Source organism: Chiloscyllium plagiosum, unplaced genomic scaffold (assembly GCF_037043375.1).
Source record: "Chiloscyllium plagiosum isolate Xiang-an unplaced genomic scaffold, Cpla_swu_hap1 HiC_scaffold_31, whole genome shotgun sequence".
NCBI lineage: Eukaryota > Metazoa > Chordata > Chondrichthyes > Orectolobiformes > Hemiscylliidae > Chiloscyllium > Chiloscyllium plagiosum.
Genome location: NW_028270169.1, coordinates 39,102,242 through 39,119,397, shown reverse-complemented (window position 1 = coordinate 39,119,397; position 17,156 = coordinate 39,102,242). Strand labels below are relative to the sequence as shown.

Genomic DNA, 17,156 nt, shown 5'->3' with positions numbered 1-17,156 from the left:
GTGCGATTTTTAACTACAAAGTAGAGCAATATGGTCAGCTTTTTGAACAGTAATGTTTGGAGAGTCTGTATATAGGCAGAGCAGGGAAAGGCACACTCCAGGGTAGCAGTCTCAGGTTTCAGAGTCTGCAGCAGGGAAAAAAACTGAAAATATCAATCGTAAGCCTGGAGTCAGCAGTTTCACAGCATGGAAAGAGGCTCTTCAGGCCCATCATGTCAATGCCGGTCTTCAAGTACCTACCCAATTTAGTCCTATTTTCCAGCACGGTGCATCAAGTGATTATCTAAAAAATTATGTGGTGTTGGTTTCCACCTCTTTCACGGTGGCACAGTGGTTAGCACTGCTGCCTCACAGCGCCTAGCACTGCTGCCTCACAGCGCCAGAGACCCGGGTTCAATTCCCGCCTCAGGCAACTGTCTATGTGGAGTTTGCACGTTCTCCCCGTATCGGTGTGGGTTGCCTCCAGATGCTCCGGTTTCCTACCACAGTCCAAAGATGTGCAGGTCAGGTGAATTGGCCATGCTAAATTGCCCATGGTGTTAGGTGAAGGGGTAAATGTAGGGGAATGGGTTGCTCTTCGGAGGGTCGGTGTGGACTTGTTGGGCCGAAGGGCCTGTTTCCACACTGTAAGTAATCTAATCTAATCTAAATCTAATCCTTTCTGGCAAGTTCCAGATACTCACCAGCATTGGTGAAAAGAATTCTTCCTGAAATTACCTTGACACCTTCTGCCCTTTACCTTAAAGGTATGTGCCCTATAATTTAACCTCTCTACATAAGTTTCTATCTAGTCTCCTCAATTTTTAATACTTCAGTCAGGTTCCCCATAGCTTTTCTCTGCTCCAAAATAAACAACTGCAGCCTAACTCGTTTCTTATAGTTGAAATGTTCAAGACCAGGATGCATTATGGTCAATCTTTTATGTACCTCTTGATTGCAATTACATGCTTCCTTTAGTATGGTAACCAGAACTGCATACAATTCTTCGGATGTGGCTTAAATAAAATCTTAAATAAAATATTAACCTCCTTGGTCTTGTATTCAGTGCTTCAACTGAAAAAAAAATCCCAGCTGCCTTAATAACCTGCCTTGTTGCCTTCAAGGATCTGTGCACACGCACATTATGATCTCTTTAGTCTTCTATACATCTTAGGATCCTACTATTTATTGTGTAATCCCAAAATGCATCACCTCACACTATTCAGATTTAAATTCCACTTGTGACACATCATTGCACGCAGGCCTCCAGTCAGAAAAACAACTTTCGACCATCACTCAATCTTCTGCCACTAAGCCAATTTTGAATCCAATTTAACAGTGCAATGGATCCCATGGGCTCTTACACCTGGTCACCTCCTTGAAAAACTGAATCAAAACTGTCAGACACAATCCCATCCCGACAAAGCTGTACTGAGTATCCCTTTATATTTATGCTTATCCAAGTAGCCTGAACACATCAAAAGATTAATGTGGCAGTAGTTTCACCTAACAGCCAACAAATACAAGTTTAGAGCCAAATGTTATTCCCATGCAGTGGAGTAACTCAAACTTTAAGATCGTTCACAGGCATTTAGCATTATAACTATGGGTAACTGGAACATGCAGGATAAACTGGGGGAATTTGGTGGCTTAGCAGTAACTTCACTGGATTTGTAATCTAGAGGCTCAGACTAACGTTCTGTGGATACGGGTTCAAATTCAACCATGGCAGCTGGTGAAATTTAAAATCAATTAAAAATTCTTAAATTGAAATTTAGTCTCAGTATCATGGTCTCCATTATGATTACTGGTGGACATAAAAACCCATTCATTAGTGTCTTTTAGGGATGGAAATCTACATTCTTAGGCTGGTGCACAAGTGAATCCAAGCTAGTAGTGTGTTGACTCCAAACCACCCACTGAAATGACCAAGAAAAGCACTCAGTCTGAAGGGCACCTGGGAATGAGCAAGTGATACTCGTCTTGTTGACAACTCTCTCATCCCATAAAAATATGAATTAATAATGCAAAGTGTACTTAAATAAGTGATCATACTATCAATATAACTTTTATTGATATTTACAAAATTAATTTTTTTTATAAGTCACCAGTTATCTAGCCAACCAAAAGCCTAGCTGGTTGCAGTGTGGGGGTTAAAACTGCAAATTTCATCCTTTGCTCATTTTTAGTGTTTTTGAAAATTGATCAAACAGTTTTCCAAGCCCATATGTGAAAATTACTAATTTGGGAAAGCTAATAGAAAATGCCCCATGGAATATATCCAGTCCTTTAACAGATATTCACCACTTAGAAGTTAAACTTCCCAGTGACTATTATGACTTTATCTACATTTAATTTTACAAATGGATACTTTTTGCAGAAAGTATACATTGCAAAGATACATATCAGAGAGCTGATTTCACCATTTCCACTCTACTTCCATTGTCAGTTCCTTCTCCTTTCCTCTGCTGTCCTGCCAACAGTTACCCTCGCTTCTGCATTGTCAAATACTTTTTTCTTCTCTTCTGCCATTCTGCCAATTAAGTTACCTTCTGAGTCAGCGAAAGATACAACTCTAAATAGCTCTGCTATTGAATGCAGGTGAGAATCTGATCCATATTGATCCGGGAAGGGCAGAGAACAGTCACGGATTGAACCACTTGCATGAGATGACACCAAGAAAAATGTAGAATATCCTGGAAGTAGTTTGTTGAAGGCAAAGTATATAACACAAATTCCAGTGACAGTGTAATACCTGGTACACTCAAGTTTTTCCACTGAAAATTAAACAGCACACAAGTTTTGGCCTGAATGTGTTGAGACGTAATCATCCAGGCAAGTGGGGAGTACTCCATCACGCCTGACAAGTGCCTTGCTGTGGTGACAGGCTTTGGGCAGTCATATAACTTATTCCTACTTATTGTTCCAGTAAGCCACAGTATATAAATGCTGGTTCAGTTCAGGTTCTTGTCAATGGATAGCTCCTAGAATAATTATCATGGGAAATTCAATAATGTTAACCTCACAGTGTCACAGGGAGACGGGGGTTAGATTCCCCCTTGTTAGTGATGCTCATTGCCTGTCACTCGTGTGGTGAAAATATGACTTGCCATGTAGCAACCCAAGCCTGGATATTGCCCTGGTCTTGTTGTATATGTTCAGAGAATTCTTCGATATCTGAGGAGTTGTGAATGATGCTGAACATCATGTAATCAGTAGCAAGCAATACCACAGACAAGACCTTAAGCTGGAAGGAAGATCATTGATAAAGATGGTTGAATCTACAACATTACAGTGACAAAGTTAATGTTTGGGTCCCTACCTCTAGCTAGGAGCTCTGGGTTCAAGACTCACCTGCTCCGGAGGGTATCATGACACCCCTCGACAGGTTGATTAAAAAAAAACAAGTCTGAGAAAGTTCTACCTCTGAGCTAGGAGGTTTAGGTTCATGTCCCACCTGCTTCAATGTTGCATAATACCATCGCTGAACAGATTGATTAAAAACTATCTTTGAGGTTGTCCTGCAGGGATGGCCTAGAATTGAGAAGATTAACCCCCACTAAGTACAACAAAACTTCTTTTATACTAGGAATGACTCTAACCAATGAAAACTTCCCAGATTCTAATTGTCAATTTTGCTAAGGAACCTAAATGCCAAACTTGGTCAAAAGAGCCCTTGGCGTCATAACAGTCAATCTAACCTCACTTTAAGTCGAGTTCCTTTGTTCAATTTTAGAGCAAGGCTATAATAAAGTCAGAAGCTTATTGATATGAAGGGAATGCAAACTCAGCCTAAGTAAGATTATTGTTTTACTAAGTGCTACTTCACAGAATTGTTGACAATCCTTTACATCACTTTACCAATGACCAACAGCAGGCTGGTGGGGCAGGATTTGAACAGATTAGATTTGTCCTGCTTTCTGTGGACAGGACATACTTGGGTAATTTTTCACACTGACAGGTAATTACTAGAGGTGCAGCTGTATTGAAATAGCTTGGTTAGGAAATCTTCAGTACCTGGGATATAGTAAGGGCCCATAGCCTGTGCAATATCTAGTGCTTTCAACTGTTTCATGTTATCACAGAGTTATTAACTTGGCATCTGTCATGATCAGGACATCAGGAGGATGCCAAGTGAGTCATTCATTCAGCACTTCTGGCTGAAGGCAGGTGAAAATACTTCAGCCTCATCTTTCTCACTGATATGATGGACATACCAACAATCAAATATGGCGATATTCATACAGCCTTCTCCTTCTGCTAGTTGTTAAAGTATCCACCATCATTCAGACAACGATGGCAGGAGGATGCTGAGGGATCCCAAAGAAACTCCCACCAAACTGTACACGTCTGTATCATCTCTGCTGGTGGGACAGGAGGTGGTGGTGATGTCTGGGACAGTGGCTGTAAGCTAAGATTCAATGAATTTCACTAGGTGAAGCTGTTTTTTGTCGAGTCCGATGGACTGCTCTCCCAATTTTGTCCCCAGATGTTAATAAGGAGGAAATAAAAACAGAGTGCTAGAGAAACTCAACTTTTCTGACAGCATCTGGGGAGGGGGACACAGTTAACATTTCGAATCTGTTAAGTCTCTTCTTCAGTTCTGAAGAGGCATATTGGACGTGAAATGTTAGCTGCTTCTATTCCCAGAGATTCTGCCAGACCTAACTTCCCCCAAAATTTTCTTTTTGTTTCTGATTTTCAGCATCTGTGGTACCTTGCTTTTAAATTGTTTAGGAATACTTTGCCAAATTGACAGTGATGAATGTGCAATTGCAGTTCTAGTCCCTAAATGGATGCATAGAAACACAGGAGCAGACCATTCATCCCGAGGCAACTCTGCCACTCTAGATCATGGTTGTAACCCAGCTTAAAAGCATTTTGCCATGCTCCCTTCAGATCCCTTGCCGTCATCTGTATCTTACAATTTATCAATTTCTATCCTGAACATACTCAACAACATAGCTTATACAACCCTGCGGTTAGAAAGAGTGAAGAAATTCTCATCTCAGTCTTAGATGGTTTGCTTTTTGCCTGAGACAATATCCCCTGATTTGTGACACTTCCCCTAAACTCTAAGACTGAGGAAATGTTCACCTTGTCGAGCCCTTTAAGAATTTCACAAACTTCAGAGGATGGTCCAGTCATTCTAGGAATTAACCTGGTGAAACCCCACTGCACTCCCTTCAATGGAAAAAATATCCTACTTCAGCTAAGGGAACTAAAATTATGTAAAAAACTAAGTGTAGTCTCACCAAGATTCTATACAAATGAAGAAATTCTTTGCAATTGCTGGACACAAATCCTCTTGCAGCCAATCAAAAATACCATTTTTGGTATTTTGCCTTCCCAACTGTATGCTGCACTTGCATTTTAGCTGTCAGTAACTTATGAACAAGGTCACCTCAATCACTGAAGTCAATGCTTCCCAATCTCTCACTAAGAAATACTTCTCCCTTTTATCAAAGTGAATTATTTACATTTATCCACTTAATATTCAATCTGCCAAGTTCTTGATAAATCAATCAGTCTGTCCTCATCTCCATGAAAGCTCTTTCCATATTCCTCACATACTCCCATCCACTTTCTACCCTCTACAAACATTATATTTGGCCTCACATCAAAATCATGTAGATTGATGGTGAACAGCTGAGGCCCCAAGATCTTATGGTACCCCACTTGTCACAGCCTGCTAATGTGAGAGGGACCATTTATTTCAGCTGTGTTTCTTTCTGTTAACCATTCTTATTCTTCTCTTTCTGTGCAATTACATTACCCGCTAACCTACAAGTAAGAGCTGTTAACTAACTGGTGTGGGACACTTTCAATATCTTCTAGAAAAATCAAAATGTATCACATCTCCTTGCTCCCTCCCAACTATTCTCCTGGAAACATCCTTGGCAAGCTCAAATAGATTTGTCAAACATTAATTGATTGGGCAGAGTCAACCTGGATTTATGAAAATAAAGTAATTATATTCATTCAGCTTCCATATCAATCAGAATAGATTTGGTATATTCCCCATTAGACATAGGGTAACAAGTCTGTTGATCCCAGTTTTCTCTCGCCTTTCTTAAAGAGTTAGGTTTCATTTGCACCATTGCAACCTGTGGGCACCATACAATCTGTGGACACCATTCCAGAATGTATGCAACTTTGCAAGGTTCTCACCAATATGTCCACTATGTTTACAGATACCTCTTTCAGAACTGCAGATGTAGAGTATCAGGTTCCAGACATTGTCCAGTGTCAGATTAATTTAGCTAGTGCTGCTTTTATTTTATAAGTACTAATTTATTCTATTTCTTCATTTGCACTACTCCCTTTGATCTCTATTTTTCAAGTATTGCTTGCTTTCAAAGTCATATTGTGCTCCCTCTGCCCTAATCATTCTATTCATGTGTCTTTCTCATTGCATAAAAAAAGATCAAAAATATCCTGTTTCCAAATTCATTCCTCAAAACACTGCTCCAGAAAACCACATCATGCACATTCCAGTTATTTGCCCTGTATGGCATTGGTGCTCATTAGATTTAACCAGTTTATGGCTAGATTGAAATCACCCACGATTACTGCATCACCCTCATTTTCTGTACACCTCTAATTTTCTGTATTATACTGTGCCCTAACTTATGATTGTCTGGTAGCCAGTATTCCTACCAGTTTTTTCCTGCCCCTTACTATTTCTTAACTCCACCAAAACAGATTCTATATTGTTTATTTGATCCAAAATTTTCTCTCACCAATATACTGAACCCATTCCTTATTGCCCAATCTTTTACTGTTTGCCCATCTTTCTTCAATGTCGAATATCTGTGATTATGGAGTTTCCAACTTTGGTCATCCCGTAGTCATATCTCATGATGAGAATTAAATCCTAACTGTTTACTTCTATCTGTGCCATCAATTCACCTACCTTGTTGCCAATGCTACCTGCATGTATTTGGAACGTCTTCAATTCGGAGTTAATTATTCAGTATTTTGACTCTTATTTGATGCTCCAGCCAGAGTCAACCTGATCGGTTTAAAGCCTTGAAGGTAACAGTCAATCAGAATCAGTGTGTGTATCCACCATGGTAATGCGTCTGCCAGAGTGCACGTGGCAACAAGTTAGCACTCTGCTCTTGTGCAATATAAAAGTTGCTTTTCCACTTAGTATTCTTGTTTTTATTTTCACAAACAATTCACTTTCTCTCCCCCAGCAATGCAAGCTCTGTACCACCAAACAACTACTTAGTGCAGTATACTAGTCAGATGACAGTCTCATCGGCTTTGGTCATCATAGCATAGATTTAACGTGCTGGAAAGGTACAAGGAAACAATATTCTTAATTCTATATTAATTTTAATTGTGGGGGGGGTGGAGGACATTAACGTTTGGCTCTATTAATAGATCAAGACAAAAAATGTCTTTTTTAGGTTTGGAGTAGTATGTTTATAATATGTAACTCTACAAATTAATATAGGTGTGTGTAAAGATTGGATCCAGTTCCATCCTTCAATTCGCCTTCTGGAACACTGGTTATTCTCAGTAAATCAGCCACAAGACAAGATTAGACAAATTTCTGCTCTAGAATGAGGAAGTAATATCAGGTGCCCCCTTCACGTGAACAGAAGTATTAAATCATGTAAAGGCAAAATGTTATTCCCAAGTTAGGCAGAAAAGTATTATCCATCTCAAGAGAAGCTAGTGGTGAACTAGCGAAACCAAACTTCATAAACAAATAAAGACAAAATTCAAGAAATTAAGAACAAAAGAATATTTGTTACTTACTGTCTCTGTTCCCATGGTCTTAGCCCCCTTAAGTCAGGATAGCAGAGACTGCTCGTTCACTCTGAATAGCACCTTGGTAAATAAAAACAAAGCCATGTTAGCAGTTCCTCAGCTCTGCAAAAGCAATTGGTCTGTAATAACTATAAAAATCCAAATCCAAAATTATATTCTCAACAATGTTAATTTTTCTCTCATACCTCATCTGTGCTGATCACAAGACACTAAACAAATTAAGAGTGCAAAAGAGTAACAAACAGTGTCCAAAGAATATGAAATGGTTAACCTTATTTACTGTAAATTACTGATTGACCTCCTAAGCTCCAGCCTTCAAAAATGCATCTCAGCCAAACACATTAGATCTGGCACGAGGTCCTACTCAAGTTTTATCCCAGGTACATTCACGTTCTTCAGTGTATCAACATCAAAATCTTAATAAAACACATCCAACCAATCCTTTTACCTTCATCCCTTTGGAATCTCTTCCAGCCTTGTTGACACCTTCTGTTTTCCCACCTTTAGCATACTGAAAATTATCTCTCCACATCTATCAGTTTTGTCAGAGCCTTCACCTTCTGGACCTTTTCATTCACTCATGTTTCAATTCATCTCTGTCCACTACTGCCTTGCACTTCCTATATCTACTTCCCCAACTCCAGCTCAATTTTTTGAGTTTTGCATTGAGAATGTTGTATAGATAGATTGTTGGTGAGTTTGGCATATTATTATTCCTTCCCTGAAGGGGTTATACCTGGTGAAGCATAGCTTTACATGTGTCAACAGTGATTAGAGCCTCAGCTAACCATTAAGCATGTGAAATTGATCAATATTGCATCAATAACTCAGGCCCTTCACAGAAACTCAAGCAAGTTTATCAACAGAAAAAAAATCATAATCAAGACACAAAACTATTTTCCTTCATCTCATAGCACTATACCGAACGATCGATAAATCACAAGTTAGCATCTTAGCCTTAAATGCCATTGAAGTTTAAAAAAAAACCTGCAGATGTTGTAAATCAGTAAAACAAACAGAAATTACTTGAAAAAGCTCAGTAGATCTGGCAGCATCTGTGCAGCTAAAGCAGTGCTGACATTTTAGGTCCAATGACCCTTGAAGATGGGCCTGAAACATCAACTCTCTCTCTATACATGCTGCCAAAGATCTGCTGAATTTTCCAACAATTTCTGTTGGACATTGAAGTTTCCTGATTATTGGAGACTAATGGCCTGATGGGAATCTCAGCTGTGATGGCAATTCAGGGAGAAGGACAGAGAATGAAAAGGAAAATTGTGGAACTCAATCATGTTGAGGGCAACCCATTAAATAATTGGCTAGTGCACCTCTCGTCCATAAATGGTTCCGCTGAGCTACTTCAGTCAGCATATCGTGTACAGCCAGATCTATCTGCAGTTCACGAGCATAGCAATAAATTTTCAACAGTTTCCAAGTACAAGCAATATCTAGGTACACTTCGACGTTATCAACTCATTATATTGCAATTAAGTATCACAGTGATGTTACAATTAATTTCCATAAATTTTCCATAAAACCTGTGTCATCCATCCAGAAACTACCTTTCCAAATATTCACCTCTTTGTTACAAGTAACTGGCTGAAATTTACACTTTTCTTTGAAACAACTTCAGGCCACAGGTTTCCATAAATTATTGCTTACCTCTACCATTAGTCTATGCGGTTTAAATTTCAATCACGGACACTCAAATTTTGATCATTTTATCTAATTATAATTGCAAGCACAAAAAAAAGCTCTCTTATGGGACAGAGTGCACCACAGCCTCAAGCTTACAACAGCCTACCCTCAATCTCTCTACTACTGGTTGATTTAGCCAATCCAGGATCAACTAAACAAGAGATCAGCAGCAATAAACTGGCATTACCACATGGCAGTACATAGACAGATACAACCACTGTATAATGAAAAATCATTATCAATTTGAAGGAAGGTCAACCTCAGAGTATGAACAATTCCAGGGCAGAATTAATAAACACAGGCACAAATATTTGTGACATATTCTATCAATGGTGCTTTAATTCAGCAATATTTCAAGCTCAATTCTTATTACTTAACCTACTCAACAGTTAATTGCCAATTTTAAAAATCAATACATCTTATGGAATGCACAATAATATGGAAATTAAATAGCTCAGGAACGTAACAGAAAAACTAAGATCTCACAGCTTTTCTGCTTTTTTTTTTACTATACATGCTTTACAAGCATGATTCTTTGATTGGCATTCATGTCATTTCATTCAAATGCCATATTCCCTATGTATCAAGGCCCATTAGAAAAGGGCAATGAATAGTCACCAAACTTGCATAATCTTTCAAGGAGCATGCAGCAGTCAGCAGCACTGTGAAGCAGACTGGGAGCAGTGTGCAGCAAGTCGTATTTGCTGTGAAATACACTGGATGGAATTCAGCAGTGAGCAGTGCAGTAAACCCGGTATAAAGCAGTGCAAAAAGGAGGGCAATGAACACTGTGCTACAGGGGAAGAAATCTGACTGCAGCGCAAGGTAATCATGCCTCAGTTTTTTTTAAACAGTTAGTAGGGGGTGTTCAGGTACAGGCAGGGGTAGGAGAGGGGACAGCTGTTCGTTAGTGAGTAATAACTAATTTTGTAGGTAGCTAATTAAAATTTAACTTGCAATCTAACAGCCAACAGGAGATAAATCATGTCAGTCAGTTCTAATGGTCTTTATCTTTACCACTCTTTCAGGCAATGAATTCCAGAGAACCACCACTCTCTGGGTGAAAGATTTCTCCTTAAATTCCCTCTAAACCTCCCCTTACCTTAAATCTATGCCCATTGGTAATTGAATCTTCTAATAAGGGAAAATGTTTCTTCCTATCAAGGCCCCTTATAATTTTGTACATCTTAAATGGTTTCCAAAGACACCACCCTCAGCCTTTCGTACTTCAAAGAAAACAACCCAAATCTATATAGACACCCTTCATAGCTGAAATGCTCTTGCCTGGGCAACAGCTTGGTGAACTCCCTCTGTACCCACTCCAGTTTAATCACATCCTTCCGGTAATGTGGCAACAAGGACTGTGCACAGTACTCTGGATTTGGCCTAACTAACATTCTGTAGGACTCCATCATAATCTTCCTGCACTTGTATTCAATGCCTCATTAATTAAGGCAAGTATGCTATTTGCCTTCTAACCATCGAACCTACTACTGATCCTCAATACTTTTCTGGGTCCTACAATTCATCATAAAGTCATAGAGGTATACAGCATGGAAACAGACCCTTCAGTCCAAATCGTTCATGCCAACCAGATATCCCAACCTAATCTAGTCCCATTTGCCTGCACTTTGCCCATATTCCTCCAAACCCATCCTATTCATATACCCATCCAGATGCCTTTAAATGTTCTAATTGTACCAGCCTCCACCACTTCCTCTGGCTGCTCATTCCATACATGCACCACTTGCAGTGTGAAAAAGTTGCCCCTTAGATCTTTTATATCTTTCCCCCCTCACCCAAAACCAATGCCCTCTAGTTCCGGATTCCCCAACCCCAGTGAAAATACTTTGTCTATTTATACTATCCATGCCCCTCATGATTCTATAAACTTCTATAAGGTCACCCCTCAGCCTCTGACACTCCAGGGAAAACAGCCCCAGCCTATTCAGCCTTCCCCTGTAGCTTAAATCTCCAACCCTGGCAACATCCTTGTAAATCTTTTCTGAACCCTTTCAAGTTTCAAAACACGTACTCCTTTTTCCTGGGTAGTCCTCCCAAACAAGTCACATTTTTCAGGATTAAAGTCCATCCACAACCGATCTGCCCACACGGCTAACTTATCTATATCTTTATGCAGTATATAGCTTTCCTCCTTGTTATTTACCACATAATTTTCTTGTCATCTGTGAACTTACCAATAAAATCTTACACATTCTGTCTACATCATTAACATACATTACAAAACAAAAAGAGACTCAGTTTCAAACTGGTGGGCGGCACGGTAGCACAGTGGTTAGCACTGCTGCTTCACAGCGCCAGAGACCCGGGTTCAATTCCCGCCTCAGGCGACTCACTGTGTGGAGTTTGCACATTCTCCCCGTTTCTGCGTGGGTTTCCTCCGGGTGCTCCAGTTTCCTCCCACAGTCCAAAAATGTGCAGGTTCGGTGAATTGGCGACGCTAAATTGCCCGTAGTGTTAGGTGAAGAGGTAAATGTAGGAGAATGGGTCTGGGTTGGTTACGCTTCGGCGGGTCGGTGTGGACTTGTTGGGCCGAAGGGCCTGTTTCCACACTGTAAGTAATCTAATCTAATCAAACCCTTTATTATGCCATTGGACAAAAGCAATCTTCAACCAGCACCCTATACCTCCTGCTACTACCCCAACTTTGAATTGAATTTGCCAAATTGCCCTGGATCTCAAGGGCTCTTCTTGACCTATTTCCCCTCACAATTCGTCAAAAGCATGATTGAAGTTGATGTAGACTGCACTACCTTCATACAAAACACTGTCAACTCAAAATTTATTAGACATGATCTCTCCCTGACAAAGCCATACTGACTACCCTTTATTAATCATGGTTTCTCCAAGTGGACATTAGTTCTGTTTTTCAATTTTTTTTCCCCAAATGTTTTCCTATCACTGAGGTTAGATTCATTTTCCATGTTACCTTTTTATCAAAATTTTATTTTCACCTGCTAGCTAGCCATAACACAAATTGCAAAAATATGCCTCAGTAATGCAGTAACAACTTCCAAATCCAACACTCCCATACAGATATGACCAATGGTCAGTATGAGTATATCTTTGCCAAAGTTCACAGAACAAACATGTTTCTCTTTTATATCACTGAGATAACTTGCTACCCTTTTTTCACATCGCCTGAAAGCATCTAGCCATGTCTGCACACACTTTCCTAGATGCCAGTGGTCTTCTACACCTAATATAAGTAACCAATTTTGGTTTGGGCATGCAAAATCAGTGGGCTGTATGACTATTTGTCCCTTACAGCTATGCCAGTCTTTCCCCACCCAAAGTACACATTTCCAGAAACAATACTCAGAAATGTGAGCTTTAGTTGATTTCTTTTTTCCTAGTTCCGAGCTGAAACAGCATAAAATTCCTTTTGACTTTGCTTAATAAATTGTCCCAGTTCTTCAATTCTTCCCTTATAAAACATTATCTTTAAATAAGTCAACATCACTTATCTCACTAAAACTTCAGAGCTCTCCACGTACAAACTGTCCACCAAGTTTGTTTAAAAACTGCGCATTTAAAAGTAGTTGGCCACGTTGCATCTTAGGACAGGTTATGGTGTGCTCGCAGAGAGACCGATTAGTGAAGGTGGTGTTGGGTATGCTTTCCTTTATTGGTCAGAGCAGTGAGTATAGGAGTTGGGAGGTCATGTTGCAGCTACACAGGATATTGGTTATGTCATTTAAGGAATCCTGCATGCAATTTGGTCGCCCTCCTATCGGAAGGATGCTGTGAAACTTGAAAAGGTTTGGAAAAGATTTACAAAGATGTTGCCAGGTTTAGAGGGTTTGAGCCTATAAGGAGAGGCTGAATAACCTGGAGCTGCTTTCCCTGGAATACTGGAGGCCAAGGGGTGATCTTTTAAAGGTTTATAAAATCATGAGGGACATGGATAGGGTAAGCAGACACAGTCTTTTCCCTGCGTGAGGGAATTCAGAATAGAGGGCGAAGGTTTTGAGGGCAAAAATTTAAAAGGGACTGAAGGAGCAACTTTTTCAAGCAGAGGGTAGTGAGTGTATGGAATGAGCTGCCAGAGGAAGTAGTGGAGGGTGCTATAATTACAATTAATTGTATATGAATAGGAAGGGTTTAAAGGGGTATGGGTCTAATGTTGGCAAACGAGACTAGATTAATTTAGAATACCCGATTGGCATGGATGAGTTGAACCGGAGGGTCTGTTTCTGTGCTGTACATCTCTATGACTCTTATGAATGGCACAATATATAGGCAAATTCTTTTACAGTAGATCACTCATGTGAAGAGGTGTGAAAAAAGCATGAGAATATGAATTGACAGACCAACATGAAACAGAGGTTAGTGAAACTTAAAATTATACTGATTACACAGAAGTTGGTCTTCATTTCTACTGAATTCAGTTTGTGACCTGTAATTTCAATCAGCAGTACACTACAAACATTTTCTGACTATGAATGCAATCCCCTTTAACAGCACTGAACATTTATATTTTCAATGATAAATTTTACAATGCAAATCAAAATAACAGGTCACATAGTTCACAAATAATGTTAAAATCAACAATGGAAATAGTTACAACCAAATAGGTTATTTCAGCAGACCAAATGCTCAACAAGCTGAATCACTATACAACAGTAATGAGCAATCAAATCTGAACTACAGAGACAAAAAAAAACTAAACTTGATGTGTGCTGCTCAAGCTGCATTTCAAGCTACAGATTTAGTTCAGGTCAGTAACATAAGGAAGATATTCAATCTGTGCAAGTAAGCCTTGAACAAGGCAAAATATTGATCCCAAAGACTAGAGAAACTCAGAAATTTCACTCAAAGGAATTCACTAATCTAATATAAGAAAGCAAGTGGTAGAGCAGTAAATCAAGAATGCTACTTCAGAGTTTTCAAGCAGGTATTTATGGATCTCACTGATTGCAAGAACAGGTCCCCAAGGCTTAATTGTCTACTCAGTATTCCTATATCAATTTGAATTAAGAGACTAAATTTCAAACCAACAATAAAATTTGAATTCAGGGTAGAATTCATTAAATTCACCACATAAATAGTGAACAATACTTGGAATGAACTTCCACATAATTAAGCCATAATCTATTAAATCACTCATGAAACAGTTCATTTGTGTAATATGAACGATACTATCTTTTTGCATGAATGATCCAAAAGGAGGCCTAATGACATTTTCCTCTACAGAAGAACCGCGATTACCCGGCATTTGATTATCCGAACAAGATCGCAAGGTCCCAATGGCTAAACAGTGTCATCCGGCATTCGATTATCCGAACAAAATATTCCCTGCCCGTGTCATTTGGATAAATCGAGGTTCCTCTGTACATCTATTTATTAGCACCAGTACTCCAAGGCTAGTTTCCCACCTACTCAAAAAGAAACATATCACTCACATATAAAGACAGAAATTTCAACAGATGAGATTTGACATACTTCATGCAATATCATGCCCAAGCAATGAAACAGATTCCCTGCTGGAATGGGCACTACTGCATTTGAGTTAGATTAGCATCTGTTAATTTTGAACTCTTCAATTCGTGTTACTATGACTGCACCCTAAAAAGTGCTGAGTTCAACTTTGGTCACTGTACCTCAAACTAGCCAAATAAGCTTTCAAGTGTATGCAGAAAACATGGATTAATCTCAGCGTAAACAAAAGGGCAGTAAGGGTGATTCGAATTGTTAAGTCATTTTATTTTTTTTAAAGAAAAAGGTCTTGATCAAAAACGTAAACTCTTTATTAATTCTTTTCAAGTATATTATTTCAAGTTATTTATAGTGGACATACTAAAATACCTAAAATTGATTTTTAATAATTTTAAGCAACTGGCTTGCTTTATGAAATAGTTGAGGAAATATAACAATTAAGGTAGAAAAATCAACATTAAGAATGCTTAAACACAGCTGGGTGCTTTGTAGAGTGTGCAAAATAACCAAGCAATGAGATTCAATGGTGTGGTTGGACTTTCCCAGTCAAACCAGGAAATTTGTGCTTCTGTGTAAATCCACAGATCTTCAAGAAATTTCTTTTCTTTCCAAATGGACAAATCAGGAATTCATATCTCAGTCTTGAATTGGTCCATTTGACACATTTAATGTTCAGGACAATGGAACACCAATAATTTGGTGCACTGCTTGATGTCAAAGAATGGAAATGTGTGCTACTTGTAAAATAGCATAATCCCACAGTATCATACACAATTGCGTACCAGAAGAAACAAACATTCGCCATTACAAAATGAAGTCACTAACTATTCCATTGCATTGCACATGCAGCAAAAAGAAACAAAGGCTTTGGACAGACTACCCAAATCTCTTGACAACTTCTAAGCATCTACCAAGAGTTCACAAACAATATCAGCACCAACTGGGCCTGAAAACTGTAAGTTCAAGGTGACAAATGTCTTTGAGATATTTGGTCTTGTTATTGTTAAGTGGTCAAACATAAGTCAAAGGAAACTTACACATTAACACTTTTTTTGTGGTGATACACTACAGTGATAGAAAAAAGTCTGAATCAACTTGTACCGACGGTGAAGACATCTAAAGCAAAAGGTTCAGACACTTAATTTGAAACAATCATGCGATATCAATGACCATTTCATACAATCTCTTTCCTTGACATAATCTTCTACCACTGGAGTGTCCTGGGTTGAATAATTAGTTGAACGAACTGCACCAGCAGTACGTGAACTCTGGGAGCACAAGAGCTACATGATCTGTCAAGCTTGCCAAAGTGGATTGAGTGCTCTAGATCATTTGTACTGTTAAGTTTGTTACTTTATTTTAAAGAAAATTTCAAAATTTAACTGCATTGCCAAAGATCAACAATTTGAAACATGAAAGGATGAATAAGGAAAAATCACACAACTGAAGCCAATAACATAGAGCATATTCACCAATTAACAAACACACATTATAAATTTCCAATCTGTGCTTTTCAGACAGAATCCACAAGGTCATCTGAAATCTGTACAACTAATTTGCTTCTGAAGAAATTAGCAGATCTCCCATGTTATCATTTGTAGGACATCTAGGCATGATTGCAGGTTGTTGATCTTGACTTTCCTGGTGCCTAATTAAATAGCTTTTATGTTGCTCTTTGGACACTATAGGTCAGCGGCAAATTACCTAAATCTCTCAATGTACACACACATGATTAAATATATATATATATTTGTATCACCACTAATTCACTTTGCACAAATTAGAGTCAGACCAACGCAGTGGGGAATCCCTTTATCTGTAAATTGGGCAAGGGCTCGGTTAACGAGTCGGGATTTGCAGATGTGACAGTTCAGCAAAATGGACGTGCAACTGCTGCTCATTTCAGAACTTAGTCATACGGTACGGGTATCAGTCCTAGTTAGAACCAAACGATGCGCTTCAACGATTTTTAGATTTATTGCGGTATTTGTATCAAAGACTTTCAATCCAAGTCCGCTTTTCCCACCAGTTTGCTGACGTCACTTAGATCATTTGTGTAAAGCAACATTTTAAGACAAACTACCATTCTCTTTACGTGCAATAAAACTGAAGCACTGCGGCGGCCACCAGGAGGACCTATATGTACGGACACCTTTATGTTGAAGTCAGTTTCACTTTATTTAAAATGTCTTCTTGCATAATCCAAATTTGTGAAAGGTACAACGTTCCACAAT

General features: G+C 39.0%; 1 protein-coding gene across 2 annotated transcripts in view; it reads right to left on the bottom strand.

The window, feature by feature from the left end:
• LOC148141886 (phosphatidylinositol-3,5-bisphosphate 3-phosphatase MTMR4-like) overlaps positions 1-17,156 on the bottom strand; it is a 186,230-nt gene that overhangs the window by 128,298 nt on the left and 40,776 nt on the right. For both annotated transcript variants that reach the window (XM_087977444.1, XM_087977443.1), the window contains exon 2: positions 7,753-7,824. In XM_087977444.1, coding sequence (XP_087833570.1) covers positions 7,753-7,767 — 15 coding nt within the window. In that variant the 5' untranslated portion in view covers positions 7,768-7,824. The remainder of the gene's footprint in view (positions 1-7,752; positions 7,825-17,156) is intronic.